This window comes from Thermobia domestica, chromosome 6, assembly GCF_964235325.1.
Source record: "Thermobia domestica chromosome 6, izTheDome1.hap1.1, whole genome shotgun sequence".
Lineage (NCBI taxonomy): Eukaryota > Metazoa > Arthropoda > Insecta > Zygentoma > Lepismatidae > Thermobia > Thermobia domestica.
The window spans coordinates 161,184,604-161,206,257 of NC_137459.1; the positions used below are offsets into that span (position 1 = coordinate 161,184,604).

At 34.8% G+C, this 21,654-nt stretch overlaps 2 protein-coding genes across 4 annotated transcripts in view; one reads left to right on the forward strand and one right to left on the reverse strand.

The window, feature by feature from the left end:
* LOC145688294 (uncharacterized) overlaps nt 1–8,104 on the forward strand; it is a gene marked incomplete in the record, with an annotated part of 187,839 nt that extends 179,735 nt beyond the window's left edge. Inside the window, 1 exon segment of the mRNA XM_081762297.1 lies at nt 7,058–8,104. Coding sequence (XP_081618423.1) covers nt 7,058–7,158 — 101 coding nt within the window.
* Nucleotides 8,105–10,683: 2,579 nt separating this feature from the next.
* Nucleotides 10,684–21,654, reverse strand: part of LOC145688293 (exportin-T-like) — a 104,378-nt gene continuing 93,407 nt past the window's right edge. For all 3 annotated transcript variants that reach the window (XM_081762296.1, XM_081762294.1, XM_081762295.1), the window contains 3 exons: nt 15,387–15,599; nt 12,203–12,331; nt 10,684–10,922 (listed from right to left, as the gene is read on the reverse strand). In XM_081762296.1, the coding sequence (XP_081618422.1) occupies nt 10,893–10,922; nt 12,203–12,331; nt 15,387–15,599 (372 nt within the window). In that variant the 3' untranslated portion in view covers nt 10,684–10,892. The remainder of the gene's footprint in view (nt 10,923–12,202; nt 12,332–15,386; nt 15,600–21,654) is intronic.

Sequence of the window (21,654 nt, forward strand, 5' to 3'; positions counted from 1 at the left end):
AATAATGACTGCGTTTAGAGATCTCTTTTTTAAGATCCCATCTCGTGAAGCAACAGTTTGATTGGGAGAAACGTGGTTTGATTGAGGATGTCAAAGAACAAGCCACACAGTGGATGTAAGACATGTGAGAAACTAGTGCTGACCTCGCCCGGTCAATTGCGATGACTCCAACTGAACCGACTCGCAAAAAAGAAGCTGAAGTGAATATACCGCGCTCCTCAAGGCAAGGCAGAATCACAAAAATGTATAAGGAAGCATTTGGACCGATGTTTGTGAATGAATTATGTGACGACGACATGGAACAGTGTGTTGCATCCTGTTGTACTTTTTTGACACCATTTCCAAATGATGTGCCTCAGGAATGTTATTTTCAGATGAATGTGCGATATATTGCAGTTCACAGAGGAGGAATTTTGTCTTTTCGTCTACGGAAAATCTTCATTATATACACAAGTTGGAACGAATCCCACCTCATTTTATGGCATGGACCGGGATGACATCACAATACTTATTCGGACAATATTTTTGTTTAACGGATATGTGAATGAACACTCTCATTTATACATGTTGCAAACGTAGTTATTACTTCAGCTGCAAGAGGACAGAATCATGAATGGTGTGCGGGTACAGCAGGACAGGACTCCAGCTCATTTTGTTCTTCAGTACCTCCATCCCCATTGAAATGGCTTCCACGAAGTCTGGACACTACACCACCATACAACTTATTGTGGGGAAGTCACATGTCTCTCATCGTCGGTACAAGACAGGAATTGTGCTAAAGTATGGAGGATGCCTCTCGAACGATTAACTTCTCAGATGCTCCGCAACATGTCAAGAACGGCATACAGACGCATACGTCTGTGTGAACAACAGGATGGAGCACACAGATCTACTGAATACATAGTTCGTATATATACGTACTCAACTAGAATATGTACTAAATAAATAAACTAATATTACTGACATTGCTCTCTGTGGTACTTAAACCTAGGAGCATTAGGACTTCTTGGATAGCCTGTAGAGTAAAATTACCGAAACTAAGTAATGCACCTTCTAAGGTTTAACTAAGCCAATTGACATTGAAATCTGTGAAATTTATTAGATATAAACCAACTAAAACTACACTACTACTACTACTTAAGTATATATACTACATTTCAAAATGTTCGTTCGATACAGAAATTAAAATTGTCGAAATTAAGTAATATATTCTTGTAGGTTTCAACTACTCTAATCAAGATGTGAATAAGTGAGCTGGAAATAAACCAACCTAAACTTGAGTATTATTATATTGTAACTCTATTGTTTAATATGAAGAGTAAATTACAAATTCTCATTAAAATATTCCCTATAAGGTCTCAATGGGCCAATCAAACGCTGAATAGGGTAATCTTTAAGATTTAAGCGGACTATAACTATTATGAAGTGACTGTATTACATTACGCTTATTCGCTGTAGTGAAGCAAGGGTTTGGTGTCTGTAGCAGAGTGCTCACTTCTGGTATGAAGTCATGTGATGAACAAATAAGGTGATCTTTATACATCTTTATTGTGAAGCTATCAAATGTAATACAGTGAAGCCTCCCTTAACGGACACCTCTCAATAACGGACACCTCTATAATACGGACAGATTTTTTTGTCCCGGCAAAAATATATGTTCTCTTATGGAACAAAACCCTCCCTTTTACGGACACTCTCAGATACGGACGCGGACAGTCCTTTTTTCCCCCCAAACGTTTCAATAACCTCTTCATAACGGACAGGATTTTTTTCTCGATTCTGCGATATATTGCAGGAGACAAAAGTATTTTCCCCACAAGTGTATCTATCATGAGTCTAGACCGGTGAACCATCAAACAGAACACCTTCAAGCTGAACTTCAAATTCTTTTATTCTGCCCTCAATAAATTGCTTTCTGGGAGAAATTCTAGAAAACCTTCAATAAGCTATAACACTCATGCAGGGTCAGTCGTATGGCCAAGAATTCTATACGAAAGATCTTCCCTTCCCTAACAAATTTAGTCCTTTTTCCTCTGGACCTTGCATCTTTCCGACAATTTCATAGATAACAAAACAAATGTCGTTTGTTTTACAATAACATTTTCAACGAACAATGTTTCCTCTCTTACATTCTTAGTAAAGCAACTTTCTCTAAGATGATATTCTTTGCGATTGGGGCTGAGTCAACAAACATATGCACTCCCAATAACTTGCTTTTTCATCCATTCCGCCAGTACACAAACAAACACACACACACACACAGATATTTTTTCCGCAACCGTACTGAGGATTCTCAGTGGACACTAGCTAATGAGTTTAGCCGGTTAGTTGGTTCCTAACGCATCTTTTGAGAAGGTCCTGAAAATTTGAAATAAATGAAAAACTCTTTCCTTCCCGCTTTCCCTCCCATGTAGGAAGAGAATGATCATACATGCATTATCTTTAGCAATATACGAATATATTAACACATCCCCCAGCAATAATACTATTTAACATAAATTAATTTCTCCTTCATCCCTTCCAGTAATTCAAATAGTACTAAATAGAGTATTTTCATATCGAATTTTACTTATTTACGCTCATACATAATATATCTACTGTATATTACTCCATACAATTACCGTTGCGAGAAATTAAATTACTGTAACCTCTCTGTAGCGGACACCTCTCAGTAACGGACAAAAATTCATGTCCCATTGGTGTCCGTTATTGAGAGGTTTCACTGTACATATATGTAATTGAAGATGCGCACTAAATGTACCTGTGGAAGAGGTGAATTAGCGTTCGTCTCTAATTCGACGGAGTCGCTGTGGCCCCTTTTCCTAAATGTGAGCGTATATATATATATATATATATATATATATATATATATATATATATATACCGTAATTGCGGGCTACTTGGACCCTTAAGGGGCTACTTAGACCCATACCAAAAACTCGTTTAAAATCCCATACGCAATGCAATAATGAGTGAGTTCAGAGTTAGATGGGATCAAAATGCAGGTGTACACACATTGAAACTAGTTCTGTGGTAGGCTACGATTGAGCAGCATTGGTGAGAAAAGTCGTTGACGAAAAGAGTGTATTTATTTACCGCCAAACTTTTATGTGTGGACACTATTTGCAAGGAAGTGGAACCAATGCTAAGTAAACACATAAGTAGTTACATATAGGTTAATGAAACTGACATGGTAAACTTTCTCATATACAATAAGATGTGTGCGTAATTAGATTATACAGTATATGAAGTGTGTACATATGACCTGGAAAACATGGATATTTTGTCCCACATCTTTTGTTATATTTATCCCACCCCATCCTTTGTTATCTTTATCAATGAAAAATAAAGGTCTGTTGTCACGTGTCACACAAGTAAGGACTTTTCATTGTTTCCTTAAGGATACCGGTACAAATGGTACATCAATATAAAAGATTGCCTGCAGGTCGAAAATATGCTGATTTTTCATAACAGCTTGAAGAATATTTACCAGCAATTCAGTCGGGGAAAATGTCGCGAAAAGAAACAGAAGCTCACTTCAAGATAAGTCGTTCCACCATAGAAAGAAGATTAAAGAACAGGTCAAGACAGAATCCGGGTCATCAGAAAGTGTTCACTGAAGAAGAAGAATTAGCCTTCGCTAATCATCTTGATAAAGTTTGTGATTTCGGATTCCTCGTTAATTAACTTGATTTTAGATTTATTGTGAAGTCCTATTTTGCCATGCATGGGAGAACTGTCATTGCTTTCTAAGACAATCTTCCCAGTCGAGATTGAGTGAAGTTATTTTAGAAAATGCACCTCCAGTCAACGACTAGATTCGCTGCTAATATAGATAGGGCTCGTGCAGCTGCAGAAGAAAACGTAATCAGCTATTACAATCATTATATTTGATAGTACCTCTTAACATGTTCTCTTTGTGGTTTGCAGTAAATAAAAAGTGTTGTTCTTGAAACACCTACGTCCTACTTAGTCTCAGAGCAGATTTCAATGGTTTTCTGTAGGGAAATATGGGGGTGGCTTCAAGTAGCCCGAACGCGAGTCTTACTTGGACCCATTTTTTACAATAATCGCATGTGCTTTGTTTTCAATATATGTAACTAAAACTGTCCTCGATATGTGCAAAAAAGCCTGTAGTTCCACTTAATATGGGTTATGACAATAACTTTCGAGTTTTCGTGGATGAAAATAGGCCGAAAGAACGAATTTGTTGCAAAATTGTGTCCAAGTAGCCCGCATCTACGGTATATATATATATATATATATATATAATTTAATTTTGAAGACTGAGTAGTGGTTGCTTCATGCTTAAACACTCGTCAACTCTACCTTCCCCGGGGTAACACCTATAGCAAGCAAAGCCGGCTCTAGGTATTTTGACACCCTAAGCGAGAAATATTTCGGCACCTCTTGTCTCCCCTCACACACTGAATTGGCAATCTGATTTAGTGATATTTACATTATTTTTTTTTTAAAAAAAAGTTAAAGAGCCTTTACCTACTCAAAATAAAAACCTTCAGCCCTTCATTACTCTCCTGACCTGAACATAAATTAATGTCTATTCGATTTCGATCAGTACGCGGTGAAACTTTCTACCATATATGGTAGCTTGTTATAATGGTTTTACATTTGTTGTTATAATAATTGTTTAGCCTATTAATGTTACAGTCGACGAAAAGAAAAAACAAGGCTTACCGGCTTAGTGGTAGGGCAGCTCACTTCTAGTGTGAGGTACCATAATGAGTACAAACGAGGATCTTTACATATATTTATTGTGAAGTTTGAACGTAACAACATGCTTTGCCATCCCAATAATAAGACTTGAAGAATGCTCACTTTTGATACAAACATATTACGATGTAACTTCAGCAACATATGGTCCAGAGTTCGATTCCTTATGAGGTAATCTTCTGTTGAACTACAGATTAATAAAAAATTCTAACGATATTCCCTCCTGCCTCCGTGATAAAACTTCTTCTGAAACAAAGGTTAGCCTTTCTTAGTATGTGCATAGCGCTATTAAGTTCACGACCTCTGATTTCAAATCACGTTAAATACTCACGAGCTAGATCGCGCAGCCATTAACATGATAGGTAGCGGAAATAAATCTATGGATATGCTTTCATGATGAAATTTCAAAAATAAGTTGCTTTCGTATATTTAGTTTATAAATTTATAGAGGAGGAAAGGAGGTGTTACTGGACTCAAGATGTCAGCTGCCGCCTTCTTAACGGGCCATTCACCCGTACTTCGTAAATTTCCATGATCCGTATTTCCTGAAGCATCCACAGTTGAAATTCTGAAACACCGTCTCTTCGGAAGAATGCAGTCCTATATTTGTAACAGATATTGGATAGTGACTGAGTTACGATAACACTTTATTTATACTACAGAAACCTGTTTAGTCCTACACGAAAAGAAAAAAAAAATACCCATTTTAGATTAATAAAATTAAAACAGGTAGAGAAGTGTAAACTTTGTAATATCAAAATAAAATAATATGAATGGCAGATGATAGTTCCTTTGACTATCCATGTTTGTGTTAAAGAAGTGAAAGGAATAAATGAGCCTAAGCCATTGCTTTACTTCTTTCAAAAAAAGAAAAAAAATCTTGATAGAAAAAAACGCAGCATATTGTATCTGATAACGAGAAAAAAGTGTACAGTTTACATTTTGTATTGTATTGTTTGTAGTCATTTTATGGCTAATATACGTGAAAGAAAATCGATTTGTTCAGACTTTTCATAAAAATTCTCACAAAATGTTCACAAATTTCCATGCTGCTCTTTTTGCTATTTTTGTCTCTGTATTTTTTTTATAGCGGTGTCCAAATTACTCCAAAATTCCAGTAGCTAGTTGCCGGAAATTTTCTTCTCTCTCCGATAAATAATTCATCGATTTTTTCAGCAATGGTCGCTGGTCTGCATTTAACAATGCCTGTCTGTGTACTGACCGCGGCGATGACTTAGAATTTTGTACAAATTGCTTAAACCTTAGTATGTGCATTACATGTTCCTTTTGAAACACTGTACATACAGTCAAGCGTCAAGCTATAGACCATCCAATCAGAGATACGAATTCTTAAGCTCCCCCCCCCCCACACACTTACCTCTCCTATATATAGTACACACGAACTGGTCTCAGTATAATCACCCTGAAGACGAGAACGACGTCAGTTCTTGAAACGTCGGCTCTATCATCGGACTTCACCTGGCTGATATCTCGAGAAATCTCTATAATATTCGCCGCCAGGAAAGCTTCAATTCGTATTTCACTGTACATACAGGTTCGAAATTTCTATAGACGTGTTTCTGACATGCAAAATACAGATTTACCTTTAACCAGTGGAAATAAAGACATTTAATTTAGTACTATATATGTAGGCTTGTTTTCTTTGTTTCGCAGAATAGAATGTCATTCACTTGCACAAATTCAATATGAGTAATATAGAGAAAGGGATGAAATAAGGGTAAGGGCTGCAAAATATTACTGCCTGGTGCCACACTGGCATAAAATATAATATACTTTGATCGTTGTACCTCCGGAATCTCTTGAGAGAATAATGTGAAATTAAACTCAACACCTAGGGCTAGAAGACGAATTTTAACCCTATCAATAGAAATGCAAGCAAGTAACCCTAAACAAGTAAGACTAAAATTCAAGCATAAACACAGTTATGGTGTGTATAGACAGGTGTCTTGTTCTACTGTTATGTTTATCAACGTTATATTACTTACATTTTGGTTCCCTTCAATATTATCACCGACAATTTGCAAGGATATGTAACAACATCATATAATGTATTTACGTGGCAAAAAAATGTATATCGTCTAGAGTGAACCACATATGAAAATAGTGAAAAATTATATATATTTTCTATACAGGAATATTCTATAAGTATCATCTTAGATATGTGTTCTTTTTCAAATTATTTTTATGCATGGTCCTCAAAGAATTAAAAATAGTCTGTTTAATCCTACTGAAATTACAAAATGAAGTTTGTTATAAACCGAAAACCGTGATGTTTGTATCTAATACAACTTATATTTTTTCGCAGATTCCTGTGACGCCTTGTTGAGTTCCATCCAACGCATACAATTTAAATTACTGCTAGGAGGAATCATTGTCATGGTGGAAACATTATATATTCTTCAATGATGATTAAACTCAAAATAAGATGACTGTTATATGAACTACGATACATTCTCAAAAACCGGCAAGAATAATTTTGTATTTCCTTGGAAGTAAAATAGTGATTTCAGTGCACCATAGAAACGTTGTTTTTCATTAAATTACATCAATAAGGCAAAAAAAAAAAAAAAAAAAAAAAAAAAAAAAAAATTAAAGTGCTCCTTTCTAGATATAAGAGAGAGTCAAGTCTTCAGAAGCTTGTATTAATGCATAATTTATACATAACAGTCATCCAAACTTAAATCATAATTGCTCCATATGTGCGAAGTTAAAAATACTGAGTGTACTGTCAACAACGCCATTCGGTGTTCTCATCTGATTCATTGGCAGTAAAGTGTTAAAACATATAAGTGCATAAAATGACAAGAACATACTTAAATGTCTAATTGCCGATGCAATTTTATTATTTTACACAAACTTCAAGAAGAGCATGTTAACAAGCATTATTCGATCAGTCGATTTGCTGGTTGCTTTAGAGTTTAACACCTCATTTCACCTCTGCGAGTCACGAACATAAAATCGTTGAACTAGTAAGGAATTACGTTTCGTTTATTACGTGAAAGAATAATCATACCTTCATAACGAACTTCCAAATTATCTGAAGCTAAAAAATCAAACGAAACATATTTTGCTTCTTTTTAGCAACACTCACAGTCATAATGTTCACCTTTCACTTTCAAAGTACTCTCCATAGTGCTATAAGATATGAAATATATCTTTGTATTAAACTAACCTTTGGCAAGAACTCAACTCTTAAAGATGTCGTACCATATGACAAAGAAATCAATATCAATCAAGATGATACCTACAAACGAAAATCAAGAATTATAGCCTCCATTAATTTATCGCTCGTAAAGCCACGTGTCAAGTGAGAAAACAAAGAACGATAACATCAACGAATCTTTATCTTAACTTAAAGCCGAAATACAAAAGCAGGAGTCTTATCCTTGTCTAGTATAAGATAGTGAAAACTGCAGTGCAAGCAACTACACACTGTATAAACTTATTTTAGATCTATTATAATGTAATATGGTTAAATAAATAGATAAATTACTGAAACAAGTAATTTTATTCCACTGTTTCTGAATACATTATTCAGTAAAAATTGTTTAAAGCTTGTACATTTCTTGCTTTTCTTATACAATACAATTCATTTATGAACTTCGAACATTGTTTAAACACAATCCTGATTGTAATAGCCTTTCAACATTATTAAAGAAAACAATATTAACAATTCCTTACTCTCAATCATTTTGGCAACAGTTTCCAATCTACATGATAATATATTATACATTAATTTACAGTCTTAAAGCTAACATCAATTTCCAAACAATCATCAGGGTTCTTTCCCTATGCATCAATTCATGAATCTTTATTTCAGGAAACTTATCACAGCTCCAGCAGTAAGATCTACATAGTTCGGGAAAACGACTTTGAGAGAAAGAAAAAAGAAAAAAGATGTGCCAAAGAAACTGGAATTCTTTTTATAACTGCAAACTTTTCACACAATGAATATACAATATTTAAACGGTTTCACGTCATTGAGATAAAAATCAACCTTTCTAAGTACAGATTTCTCTGTAATTCATGTAAGAAGAAACCAACCATTTGTTTCAAAACCTGATAAAATAGGATATGCCAATAATCAGATATATAATAAACTATGACGATGCAGAAAAAGAAAAAAAGAAAGAAAAACAAAATCTCCTTAATAGTTCCAGCCACGAATGAGATCTTTTCAAGGAAAAATGGATGATCAAACTTTCCAAACACGATAGGCCATATTTAAAATAGTGATCTACATCTTGGAAAAGTTTCGTACTATCGTTCGTAACTGATAATGTATCTAGATCTTCATTACAAGCCTAGGTACTGAAATATCCTTACTAAAATTGTGAAATGATGATTTTGAAAAAAGAAACGGAAGAAAACTGAAAAAATGTATATACAGAATTAATTTCCTTTCAGATCACATTTAAGGATTTGGACCCAGATTACAGGAAGTATTCTCTTGTCTGAGATGCAGCAGAAACCCATGGCTTAAGTAAAAAAAAATCAAATACGCTTTCAAATTGATCCTCATTACTCTCATGGGAAAGAAAATTACAATTGAACTTGCTAAATAGGAAAACAGCAAAATCTGTTTCTCGTGATCTCAACAGCTAACCTAAACGTTTGAGTTGCGGTCAAAAACTCCTCAGGGGACGGACTACTTCTGATTTATAGATTATATAAAATTTTCTTAGAATATTGCTGTCGCAGAGAAAGAGCGAGAGAGAAACGCCGAATCTCTAAATACTGTAATATTTCCAATCAGTATTCAATGTTATTTTTAAGTGGTAATTAAAACATTTAATCAGCAGATTATCATAAATTAATCCATTACAGTTTATTATAAGAAGGCCGTTATGGTTTGTCATGTAGATGTCAGTCTCTTACTAGGTTTTTACCTTGATTTTAGTTAATGAAACCACAACAAATGCAAATACATTTCACTAAAAAATGTCCCTCAAGGAATGTCGTAATGAATGTTACAAAGTAGAAACACAAATAATTAAATGGAGCATTATGAAACCTGAAGTTCCGTACCAGTTTTCTGATTCATCTGAAAACCAAGAAGACTATCTCCCCATAATAAAAGATTTCTCTGCAGCTATGTTCTAGCGGAACAGTACAAGGAAAGAAAGAAGGTAATGCTAGCGACTCGAAGAGCCGATCAAGTCTTTCGTGTAGTAGTGTGCCCTTGCCCTAAACCAGAACAAACAAATGATTTATATATATAATAAAATGAAGGAAGCTTACTAGTTGCTCGTAGGACTGGATGAATACCTTTTTTAGCAGCCAGAATCATTTTCACGTCATCGAATTCTGTACAGTAAATGGCTGATTAAATAACTTTATAAATTTGTACTTACTACGAAATAGTTAAATTATAAGCTTTCTTTCCTTGGAACATACTGTACAAAACAAAATACATATTACAATAATTACAAAAGGAATGAACACTGTATGTAAACAAGAACAACGCTTTTCTTTATATTAAAAATACAAAAAAAAAAAAAAAGTTTAGTTTCTTCCACACACAAATTTCATAATGTATCACAAATTTCATAAAGCAGGTCAAATTATACAGAGGGAAGCTGCTTCCTACACGATGTAAGTAATATTGATTAAGTGTAGAGGTGAAACAAGTTTTACACTTTGGTCTCTCATACAATTATTTAGAAATGGCAGGTGATCTTATGGTTTGGCAACTCAATTACACAGGGATTGGGAATCTCCTGTGACGTAAACCATGTTAGGGAGGTAGTACCGGAAAATGACACGATACAAATTAGTTTACGTAAGTGCTCCTTGCAAACTTCATTTCCTGTGGCTCCAAATATACTTAGATACGTCCCTTCATACAAATAAAAAAATAAAAACCAATTTTTTTAAAAAAAAAACAGAACTTTTAACCATTTTTAGATTTCATTTTATTTATTTATTTCATTTTATTTATTTATTTTTTTTCAAAATCACACTGTAACAAAAACTACGGCTTTAAGTATTCAGCGACTGAATACATCACATTTGACAAAATACGTCTGTACACATGATGAATAAATTAACTGAATGAACATTTACAAATGTTCAATTAACACACTTGCAACATCGTGTGAACATTACTTAAAAAATAGTTCCCGTAAGCTCTCCGCTCTTCATTGCGATTTTGCTCTTCTGAAAAACATCTGCAATACAAAAAAGTATTCTGTAAGTAATGCTGGATAATTGAAGTCATAATTAAGTCTTCTGGACATAATTGAATAACACTCATCTACACTTCTACTCTTTGCGACTGGGAACAGCCTACATGCGTTTCAACCAACGATGTGTTATTCGAATATTCGTTTCTAAATGTTTGGATATAAGATTATAAGAATTCTAGCAGAAATGGTCTCGACGCACGTGAAACTGAAAAGTTTCTACACGTTTCTTACGAGCTTCAAGGTTTGAGTTATTCTTCTAATTACTTCTGTAATTATCATCATAGGCCGAAACTTGGAAACGATTAAAATCACAATATTAAATCAATATTCTAATGACCTGAAGACTATATAAGAGGAATGATAAATGCAACTGAATGACAATGTAAATGGAATAATGGTCATTCCCAGTGGTGGTGGCCTCGGAGTTCTAGAAGACGAAAGTTAAATCAGTAGTGACGAATTTTTCCCCTCTCTTCCACATAAACATACATGGTATGGCATTTAAATACCAATCTAGCGGTCGTTTTTTTTTACTTTTTATTATTATTATTTCTTCCGAATACGGCTTAGAGGTTCACTCAGTCTGTAAACAGGGAGCTGGGGGAACCTGCGGGTAAAAAGACGGCAGGAATGTATTACTGATTGTATTACCTGTCCATGCCTAAGTCTAGAGACGTATTTTCATCCAGTACCTGGGGCTCATGTGGTCTGTCACGAATGGAGGGGAAGGGGGAACCCTTTACTTTTTGCATTTACTTTTGGTAGAATACATAAGGAATTTCTTGATTTCTTTAGAAAATACCCCTGCGCAGCCACTGCATCACACCCAAACATACATTAATGAAATCTGCAATTAAAAGTAATCCATGTTTCCTTTTATCCTTTGATCGGACATTTCGTTTTCGAATATGGCTGATTTTCCATTTTTTCGACAAATTTTCAGCTGCGGCGGCACGTCCTTCCATAGTGTAAGTAACATTAAAAATTCGTTGCATACAACCCGATCAGCCTTCTGTAAAATATTACTTTTCTACATTTACTATGTATCAATATATACACAATAAATTTATATTATACACAATAAATTTACAACAAAACTAGAGGTTTGAGTACCTCTACCACACAACGTAATTAGATAATGTCTTCGCTATTAATTTTAACTTAAAGTATGATTCGTACTGTTATTTGTTTTCGCAAGACCACAAAATGAAAATGAGAAGTAAAATAAGTAATATATGAAGGTTCTAAAAATACAAGCTTACCTTTACATACTTAAGATATGTCTTAAAATCGGGTGACGCAAGGGCATTACAGTATTCTTCTATTGTTTCAGACGGCACATTTATAGACGGTAGATATTGCTCCTTTAAAAACTTTACAAATGATTCGCCCTACAAAAGAAAGAAGGGATGGTAAGAATAGCCCCAATGGCTCAAGATGTAAACAAATAAATAAATTAATTTAAAGCAACAAACAAACAAATAAATAAATAAATAAAGACAATGCAATATAATTATTTGATTTGATTTTGCGTTTAGCGTCCCTTTCAGCAGCGAGGCTATATGAAACATGAACCTACAGCTTAACGTGGGATATGAACCACACGAGCTCCCGCAGTGAATCGAACCCGGGTCTCCCACGCCAAAGGCGTGTACGCTAACTTGCTTAGACACGAGGGAGCTCTGCAAGATAATTAGCAGAGTAACAAGCAAGTAAAAAAGAAAATCGAAATTTCCTGTTCAAGTATAAACAATACCATTTGTACAAGTGGAACTCATGCACACATTTACAAACATAGATTTCAAATTCTCCTTTTGGCGTAGCAAACAAGTAAACAAATTTATATTCACCAATCAGTTTAGTAGCTTTGTATAGCATTTCCGACAGCAAGGAAAACAATTGTATTATTACTATTAATATTACGGTTTTAAGTAGACATAAAATAATAAATAATTCTTGGATTTCATAAGTGTAATAATGGACAGCAAAGTACAGAAGAAGTAATGATAGTTATATTTTTCACGAAATACCACATTTACCATTCTACAGCTCTTCTAATCTGGTAGCTGGTTTTGAATGTATCCGAATGTATTAAGTTCATTTATAAACTGTTGAAACCGTAATCCCATCACATAAATATTTATTTCCTAACTCATATTGTATCCAAGTGCTACTCCGATTCTGTTTGTTTTACCATAATTTAACGTTTTAAACCGAATACCACTTTCCTTCCACCATTTCAGTGCAAAACGAATAGGACGATGTAGCAAAAATAATATTTATGTGCCAATGCTATGGTCTAACTAGATGTGTCATGTCTAAACTGCTTTATAGAGCTTAAAAGAAAACAATCATGCCAAGACAGAGCGCAGGAAAGGGGGTATTGATATGTGAGACAGAAAGGAACTGTTTGTTATGAAGGAGAGGCAATGATTTATCGGTTCTTGTCACAGTAACAGCCCACTTGGGAAAAGTTATGATCACATATTTATAGCATTTTGCTCTATTTCTTTCCGCATTGCATTTCTAGGATTGTGTATAACTGCGATGAGATCCAATTCTTAAAAATGGTATATGCAGTAAATAACAACTACTGTATAAACATACAATGCAATATATTATTACATGTTCCACTGTCCTATACGTGACATAACAGTAAGAATTCTACACGAATGCATATACTAACATGCTACGTGAACACCCTTTACGAAAAGTAAGTGGTTCTTATAATGACAATGAATCAGTACTGACGTATTTAGAATTAATGAAATCATTTTTAGAAGAAAAAAAAAAAAGTTTGTAGTGTGATTATTATTAACATTTCATAAACTATAAACACAATTCCTCTGCAGTTTACTTGTACGGCTAGCGCGTGGTCCCAAGTTTGATTTACGAAAGGGTGACATACTTTTCTCGGTCATGACAACATTGTGGAGCTACTGAGTGAATCTATTTTGAATTAACAGGTAGAGACTGCTCCAGTGTACAGAACTAGAAATGATGGAAGTCGATGTGTTGACTACACCTTACTCCACTAAAAGCCGTTTTACCGACCATAGTCCATCTTAAGCTGTAACATCTGGGAATTAAGATTTAGTTTAGTAAAACATGCTGCCATAAAAACGTATATACCTAAAAGAGTATTGTATTTGTTTTTACATGTTATCACAATGACTTCATGTGCAACAATGTAGTTGGACATAATGACAACTGTGTTGAAATAAATAAACATATACAACACAGTTAACAGTTTAACAACAATTCTTCCAAACTTTTCTCTCGAGCCTAACACACTTTCAAACCTAATTTTGTGTTGCACGAAATTTAATGAAAATGTTTCGCTCAGATTCTCAAACCATAGAGGCAACTAAAATGTTAATTTAAACAACAATAATGGAAATTGAGTAGCAGAAAACACACATTCGTTTTGTTGCACATAATTCAATGAGGGAACATTTTTGCATAATACATTAGAAAAAACTACGTGTAACTACGGTTACAGGCAACTCAATTTGAATGGATTCGATCTATCCATTGTTAAGTATTCTTCGGACTTTCTATGTGGCATTGCACTAATCGTGTACAACAGAAGTTTGTACAAGTAAACTTGGTAACATTTTACTTCTTCGAAGCAACTGTGAAATTAGTTTAGGAAGTACAGTGTACTAAAAGGTACCACAAATAATGTGGTAAGATTTTCTGAGATTTTTTACAACTGAAAACACGTCATGACAAGGCCATACACAAGGAAATATATATTGGGAAGTCAGAGCCTTTTCTGAGCTTATCAAGTATACATCAATATTCAAATCTTTCCTTTATTGCAATTCCTCCTCCCCTTTTTGGGGGCACAGTCCTGTGCCGTTCAAAAGCATATTATAATGTCATAGTATGTATACGACAAGTTTCTAGTTGAAGTAAAATAAAAATAAAGTAACCCTATAGTACAAAATCTTATGGAACTCGCTGGTAGGATCTCATAAACTTTGCTTGCAAATTTCTAGAGAAAAGAAAAACCCCTAGGAAGCAGATCTATATTTTATTGCATTAAATATTGCAGTCTAATACCTCCTCGACAAAACCTTGGTTTCACAGTTTACTCTTAACTTTTGGTACTTACATTCTTGTAAAACTTACAACAACGAAGATTTGTATTAATTACAAAGTTACCTGGGTATCTACCAGAACGTCTGACGTACCTACTACAACTTCGACTTCTCCCCCCGCTCGCAGCATCATTGTCTCCATAGCAGTTGATATAGCATCCATCACTTCATGAATGTTGTAAATACTATCATTACTACTTGTGAAAGAAATCTAGGCGCGAGTACCGAAGATGGAGGAACTTCATAGCATTCCCCTATTTTCAGTTACACATCAGCTTTTTAAATCAGAGATGTAAACAAAACAGATATACATCTATAAAAAAGAAAATAAAAATAGTACCTGACTCTGTCGAAGGAGATAGATACACATAGCGCTTTCACTTAGAGCCAGTGAACAATTCGAATCTGACAAATCGTATGTATCCTTCACTGGAGCAAGAAAACAGGCAGGTACAATGTGTTGATAGGCGAAGTCAATGAATGATGCTGGTCCGTCAGGAACACAAAATTCTTCTATCAGTCTTCTTAAAGTGGCAAAACATGTTCTTTGGCTCTGAAATACAATGAAACATGTTAACCAAAATTGTTTAAACTGTACACATAAAATCTCGCTGTAAGTATATTTATGTACCTCTTAAACTATGATAAAATTATGAATACTTTCAACGGTATGCTAACATACACATATAAGGTGGACAATTTATATGGAACACCCTTGATAACCGAGAAATCAAAAGAGCATGAAATAACCATAAGGAGGAGGATATCGTCTTACGTATTAAGCAACACCACCTAGTGAACAGTGTTGTCATCCCAATATAAAGTTATATTTTTTTCAAATGGCACTACATCAGATTATTACATATTTCAAATCAACATGTTAAACAAAAACTTAAAATACCACATTTACTATTCAGTGTTGCAAACTAAGGATGTAACAGTATAAAAAACATCCAAAGTTTGGAAGCATCTATTACACATACAGCACAACGGAGATGGACAAGACAATGCACATCAGAAGTACCTCAGCGTTGAATACTATGGTCAGGTATGACTTGTTTTGAATGAATAGCAACGAAGTTATAAGGGCTTGAAAATTTGAGTTTCTTTGAAAGGTTTTATCTCGGGAAAAAAAAAATGCTTAGATAAGTATCATATCTAGTTACTTTTGTGGTTTACAATGGATGTGTAAATTATTTTACTGTTTACAGCACTTCGATATCTCAAACAGTTTTGAAGATACGATAAACGTTGCTGAAGTTTGCAACACTGCTTAAACCGTATAATTGCGATAACTTGTAATTACAGCTAGTAAAAGTTATTCCTGTAATGCTATAAAAGAGTAGGAAACAATAATCATTTTAAATATTTTCTAGAAATACGCCATTTTCAGCAGTGTTGCGAACTTTATCAATGTTTATCATATCTCTGGAATGGTTTGAGATGTCGAAGTGCTGTAAACGGCAAAATGATTTGTTTGCCAACTGCTAACCACACAAGAAATTAGATGTGATACTTACCTAAGAATGTTTTCAAAATAAAACCTTTCAAAAAAATTAAATTTTCAAGCTCTTGTAACTTCGTTGCTATTCATTCAAAACAAGTCACACACACTATGATCATAGTACCTAACGCTACGGCACTTCCTATGTGCATTGACTTGTCCATCGCCATTGTGCTGTATGTGAGATACAGGCTTCCAAACTTTGGATGTTTGTGATAATGTAACATTCTTAGTTTGCAACACTGAATAATAAAAGTGGTATTTTAAGTCTTTGTTTCACATGCTGATTTGAAATATGTAACAATTTGACGCAGTGTCATTTGAAAACAAAAATATAACTTTATACTGGGATGGCAACACTGTTCACTGTGATAGTGGTGTTTAATACGTAAAACGGTGTCCCCCCTTCTTGTAGTTGATTCGTGCAAAGTTTTGCTTTTCTCCCTCTTTTGCTTTCTCCACTATTACGAATGTTCCAGATAAATTGTCCACCCTGTTCGTATCCTGTTCGATTGTGGTCTTCGCTGTGTACTAGCATCTTAAACATCAAAAACAAGTTACCTTGACCACCTTTCACTACATACACATACGAAGAATCTGATATACACTAAAAAAGAATACCGATAAAAATCATATACCAAACGTTTGTTCCGACATCTAAGCAAAATTTTGTCAACCAAAGAAAACATCCATATTCTTTTGAAAGGAACTTTAAACAATTTCAGACATTTGTGTATTAATCATTTTTATGCTATTGCCGACCTATCGATGTAATGATTCTTTAATGGATCCTTAATGGATGTATATGATCTACTGGATTCGTTAAAAAAGATGTGAAAATAAATTGCTGGAGGGTCCATGACATTTGGGCGCAAAAACTTTTATCCAAAAGGTTCATCTACCTACATATGTTTTTCGAAAATCTTCCACAAATAATTTTCCAAAAACTAAAAACAACATCCTGAACACAGCGAAGTTTCTGCATATCATGCACAACTTGTCTCTACCAGTGGAAAAGAAATGGGAAGAAACCGTAGGAAACTATTGACTGTCCGGTCTCCGTACTATGCGGCTTAGTTTTAAAAGAATATTTCCTTTCAATAAAATAAGACACATATAATAAAGACATGTAATTTGTGTTAAAAAGAAAAAGAAAAAAGACGTACGTCTTTCGTTACTGTTAAGTTATTTTAAAGATGTGACTATATATTCATACTACATTGTGCACTTTTTTGTGATTTTTTGAGTCAGACATTATTAAATCTATCTTAAAATGTGTACAATACTGTACATATTTTCATTTTCTGTAATAAATTATTAAATGCCTGGTACAAAACATAAGAAATGTTTATTAAGTACTGACCTGTACCAAGAGGTCAGAAGAAACTGTTTTTGGTATGGTATAAATAAAAATGGTATTTTTAATGATATGGGTGATTCAGGAAGTATTTATTGGATGGTTTGATCTGCTCATTAGACCAGATAGTTGATACTCTATTGTATTAATAAAAAGTTATATTTCAGATTTCATAAAAATAGGCAATTATAGGCACTAGCTATACATTGAAATAGGAAGAATAGGCCAAATAAAATTTACTGTAGGCGGTCTGTGACACCCCAAAACAAATTTTTGTCCTTTATAATATATCTAACGTAAAGGAACGATACGATGGGGAGGCAAAGAAGAACAGCATTATTTCCAATAAGGATATGGAATCTGTATGACAGTGTGACAGAGTTCTCAATGACCAGTTAAGAACGAACAACCACGTCGAAGTAGCTCATCGTGGACTGCTTTGCGCCCAAACGGCCGCACCTAAACGTCTGCGCCCAAATGTCGTGCTCAGTTGCTGGCTAAGGCTGACACTGATGACAACATATAGTGTCGTAAGACTGTATACACTAAAGCCACCTGATGACAAGAATTTGTAAAATCTGGTCCTGCTGAAATCAAAGAAACATCTAGAGAACGGAGAACACACGTATTCATGATCAACACGCTAGATTTCGTAAGTTATTGCATTTAGTGTGTATTGTTTACTTATCGATATATTTTGACAATGTCAATGTTTACGTGTAATCTTTTCAAGAGTTCGTTGTTATGGAGAACATTTGATCTGCTGAATTAGTCAAGTCACGTGGTTGAATTCAGTAGGTATTAGTTTATCACAAAAGGGTACGTTTGTATTCATTGCACGTATATTTGTGCTACATGTGAACAATTTCAAATAGGAATATTTGATTCTATTATTTCTGGGGAATGACAACTTGACCATAAGGTTCATCATGATAAATGTATTGTAGCAGTCAACACTATTCCACTTCATATTTTATGTTTATTTATAGATATTGTTATTTTGAAAATATTTCATGTCAATATATTAGAGTTCGAGACTTTAAATTTGTCTTCGCTATTCGCTTTTCCTTTAATGAATTAAATCACTCTTATTACCTGTATTCTCAAGGCAGTCTATCTAGGAATTTGCGGAGGGTATTAATACCTCCTGGCAAAGGCCACTCACTTCTATTAAGAACCTGAGTACTTGTGTCAACGGCCAGTTTATCAGCCATAGTTTTCAAATCCTTGTGATAATTATTTGGATCAATAGGTAATATTTGAAGCGGCAGAAATTTAACCCCTTTCGGTTTTAACGATGATCGCTACAGAGTAAAAACGGTAATAGGTAGTGAGATGGGGTTTTCTGCAATCAATTAAGCGTCTCAAATATATATATATATATATATATATCACATCTCCACTTTTAACGCTTTACTAAAACCAGAAGTCGTATAAATCTCCTACCATTTCTAGTTTCAATAATAATTGTGAAAATATCACGTCATACAAACAAAGCTTCTTAATGTTGTATACAAGTGGCGGTGCTACTTTTTATTCTTTCACAAAATACATTACTTCATTAAAAGACGAAAATGTTATTCAACTCTTGCAGTGATTTTCAAAAACAAGTTTTCACAAACAGACACAAGGTTATTGGCAACTAATGATATTCCCAATATACGTTAACACCACATGGCGTACTGTTAGTAATGTCGGTCCTATATAAAAGTAACCAACTATTAAAGATCAACTTTTCGGATCATAACGCCTACCCTGCGTATGTCCAGCAATATTTATTATAAAAGGCCTATTTCAGTTTAAAAGTGTTTGCACTAGGCTTCTGTAGTATCTCAGTATCTAATCAGGCCAACACGACCAGAAATCGAATGACTCGGGAAAAACAAAACCCTACCACTTTTTCCTCTGAGATTTCGTTAAGCAGGTAGTTCGTAAACACATTGGGCAGCTCGAAACTGCTTTTCGTTGTACACTTGCATTTACGAGATTTGTTACCAAAGTTCTGAGCCCAACTAAGTACTATTATAATTAGACACGTACAGGTAAGGTTTCTACTTTTTAGGATTCGGAGGAGGCGGTGATAGTCGATTATCTTTCAAAGGGGCAAATAGTGACTATGTGATTACTATAAAGGCCTCCTACGAGAACTACGTGATTACATTTGGTAGATGCGTCGTCGGAAACTAACCAAGGGTATCTTTTTCCATCAGGACAATATCTCAGCCACGGGAGAGACCCGAATTCGATTCTCAGCGGGAGCTCATGTGGTTCAGACCCTACGTTAAGCTGTTAAGTCCACCTCTCACATAGCCTGTGTGCTAAAAGGGATCCTAAACTCCAATCCAACCAACCAACCAATAAGTCGTGGTCATGGCAGCAATTTATGAATGTGGTTTCGAATTGGTCTCCCACCTATCTCTTTCGGCCGATTTGGCACCTTCTAACTTTCATCTGTTCCCGAACCTCAAAAAAAGTTGGAAGTGTTCATTTTGACACCGGTGATGATGCTATGTGTGCCGTATGTAACATGTTACTCAGCTTCAACAAAACCACATTTACCAGCGGTATGAACACTTGAATATTGATGGACCAAGTGCTTTGAACTGTCAGAGGACTATGTTGAAAGACATCGTTATACTTGAGCTCTCAGTTGTTCCTTTCATAGTCAGGTTTAGAATTTTTGTAACAACTTTTGATATGCTTAAAAGAGTCAAGTCAGGCTGAATATATAGAATGACAGAAAAGTCAGTTAACCCCCTCAAAAATTACTTTTATATTATGATATAATTATACTCCTGCTAAGTTATATGTTTGAGCGATAGGGATGATCAGATTGTTGTGTGACTAACAACAGTGCTCGTTATTCTTTTGTCAGCAGTTGAGGCTTATTTTTTTATGTGCTATGTTGACTGTGTTCAAGTACGTGTAGCATGTAGAAAACTGCAACGGCAAGTACCTACAGAACAGAACAGCATGCAAAAGTGTTTCAATTGTGGTGGAAACATCATAAAGGTATAATCGAAGTACAGAAAAATTTTCGTGTTAAGTTTCCTGATGCGCCTTCACAAACATGATAAAAGCTATGGAAACGGAACAAAAAATTTTAAACAACGGAGTGTTGCACATGTACAGAGGTCTGGACGCCCATGTAAAAAACATTTGTAAAAAATCATTATAAGTCGACACTGCAAGTAAGCCCTAGGAATACAGAGAATATTACGTAATAACAAATTCAAACCATAACCTCGACGCTTGGTTCACGCACTACACTGCACGAAGATAATTGCAACATCCGAATGGAGTTCTGAGAGTTGCTTTTAATCCACCATGAAGCGGATTCAAATTTCAGGAAGTTTGTATTACGGACAAGGCTCAGTTCAAACTTAACAGCCGCGTTGATCTTAACCCACAAACGCTCCTTGTGCCACCAGTGACCCACTTTATTTTTCACTACGTTACATGAGCTATATCATTCATTTAGCCAAAAGCCCGTTGTTCCACTTCAGGTACACTACCCGTTCTCTTGTTGTACGAATTTCGTTCAGTTTTCTTCTCAGGTTTTCGATGTAACACGGTATTGTTCAATGCAGTTGCTAACGAATAAAACTGGTCTTGGGCGTTTGTGGGTTAATAACTTTGTCTACTGTTCTAATAATATCAATTCAAAGGAAGTTACTGAGAATGAAATGATTATGCCTGTAGCGACTATCGATGGAAAAAAGTGGGGGTGAAGGTGGGGGCATTTCT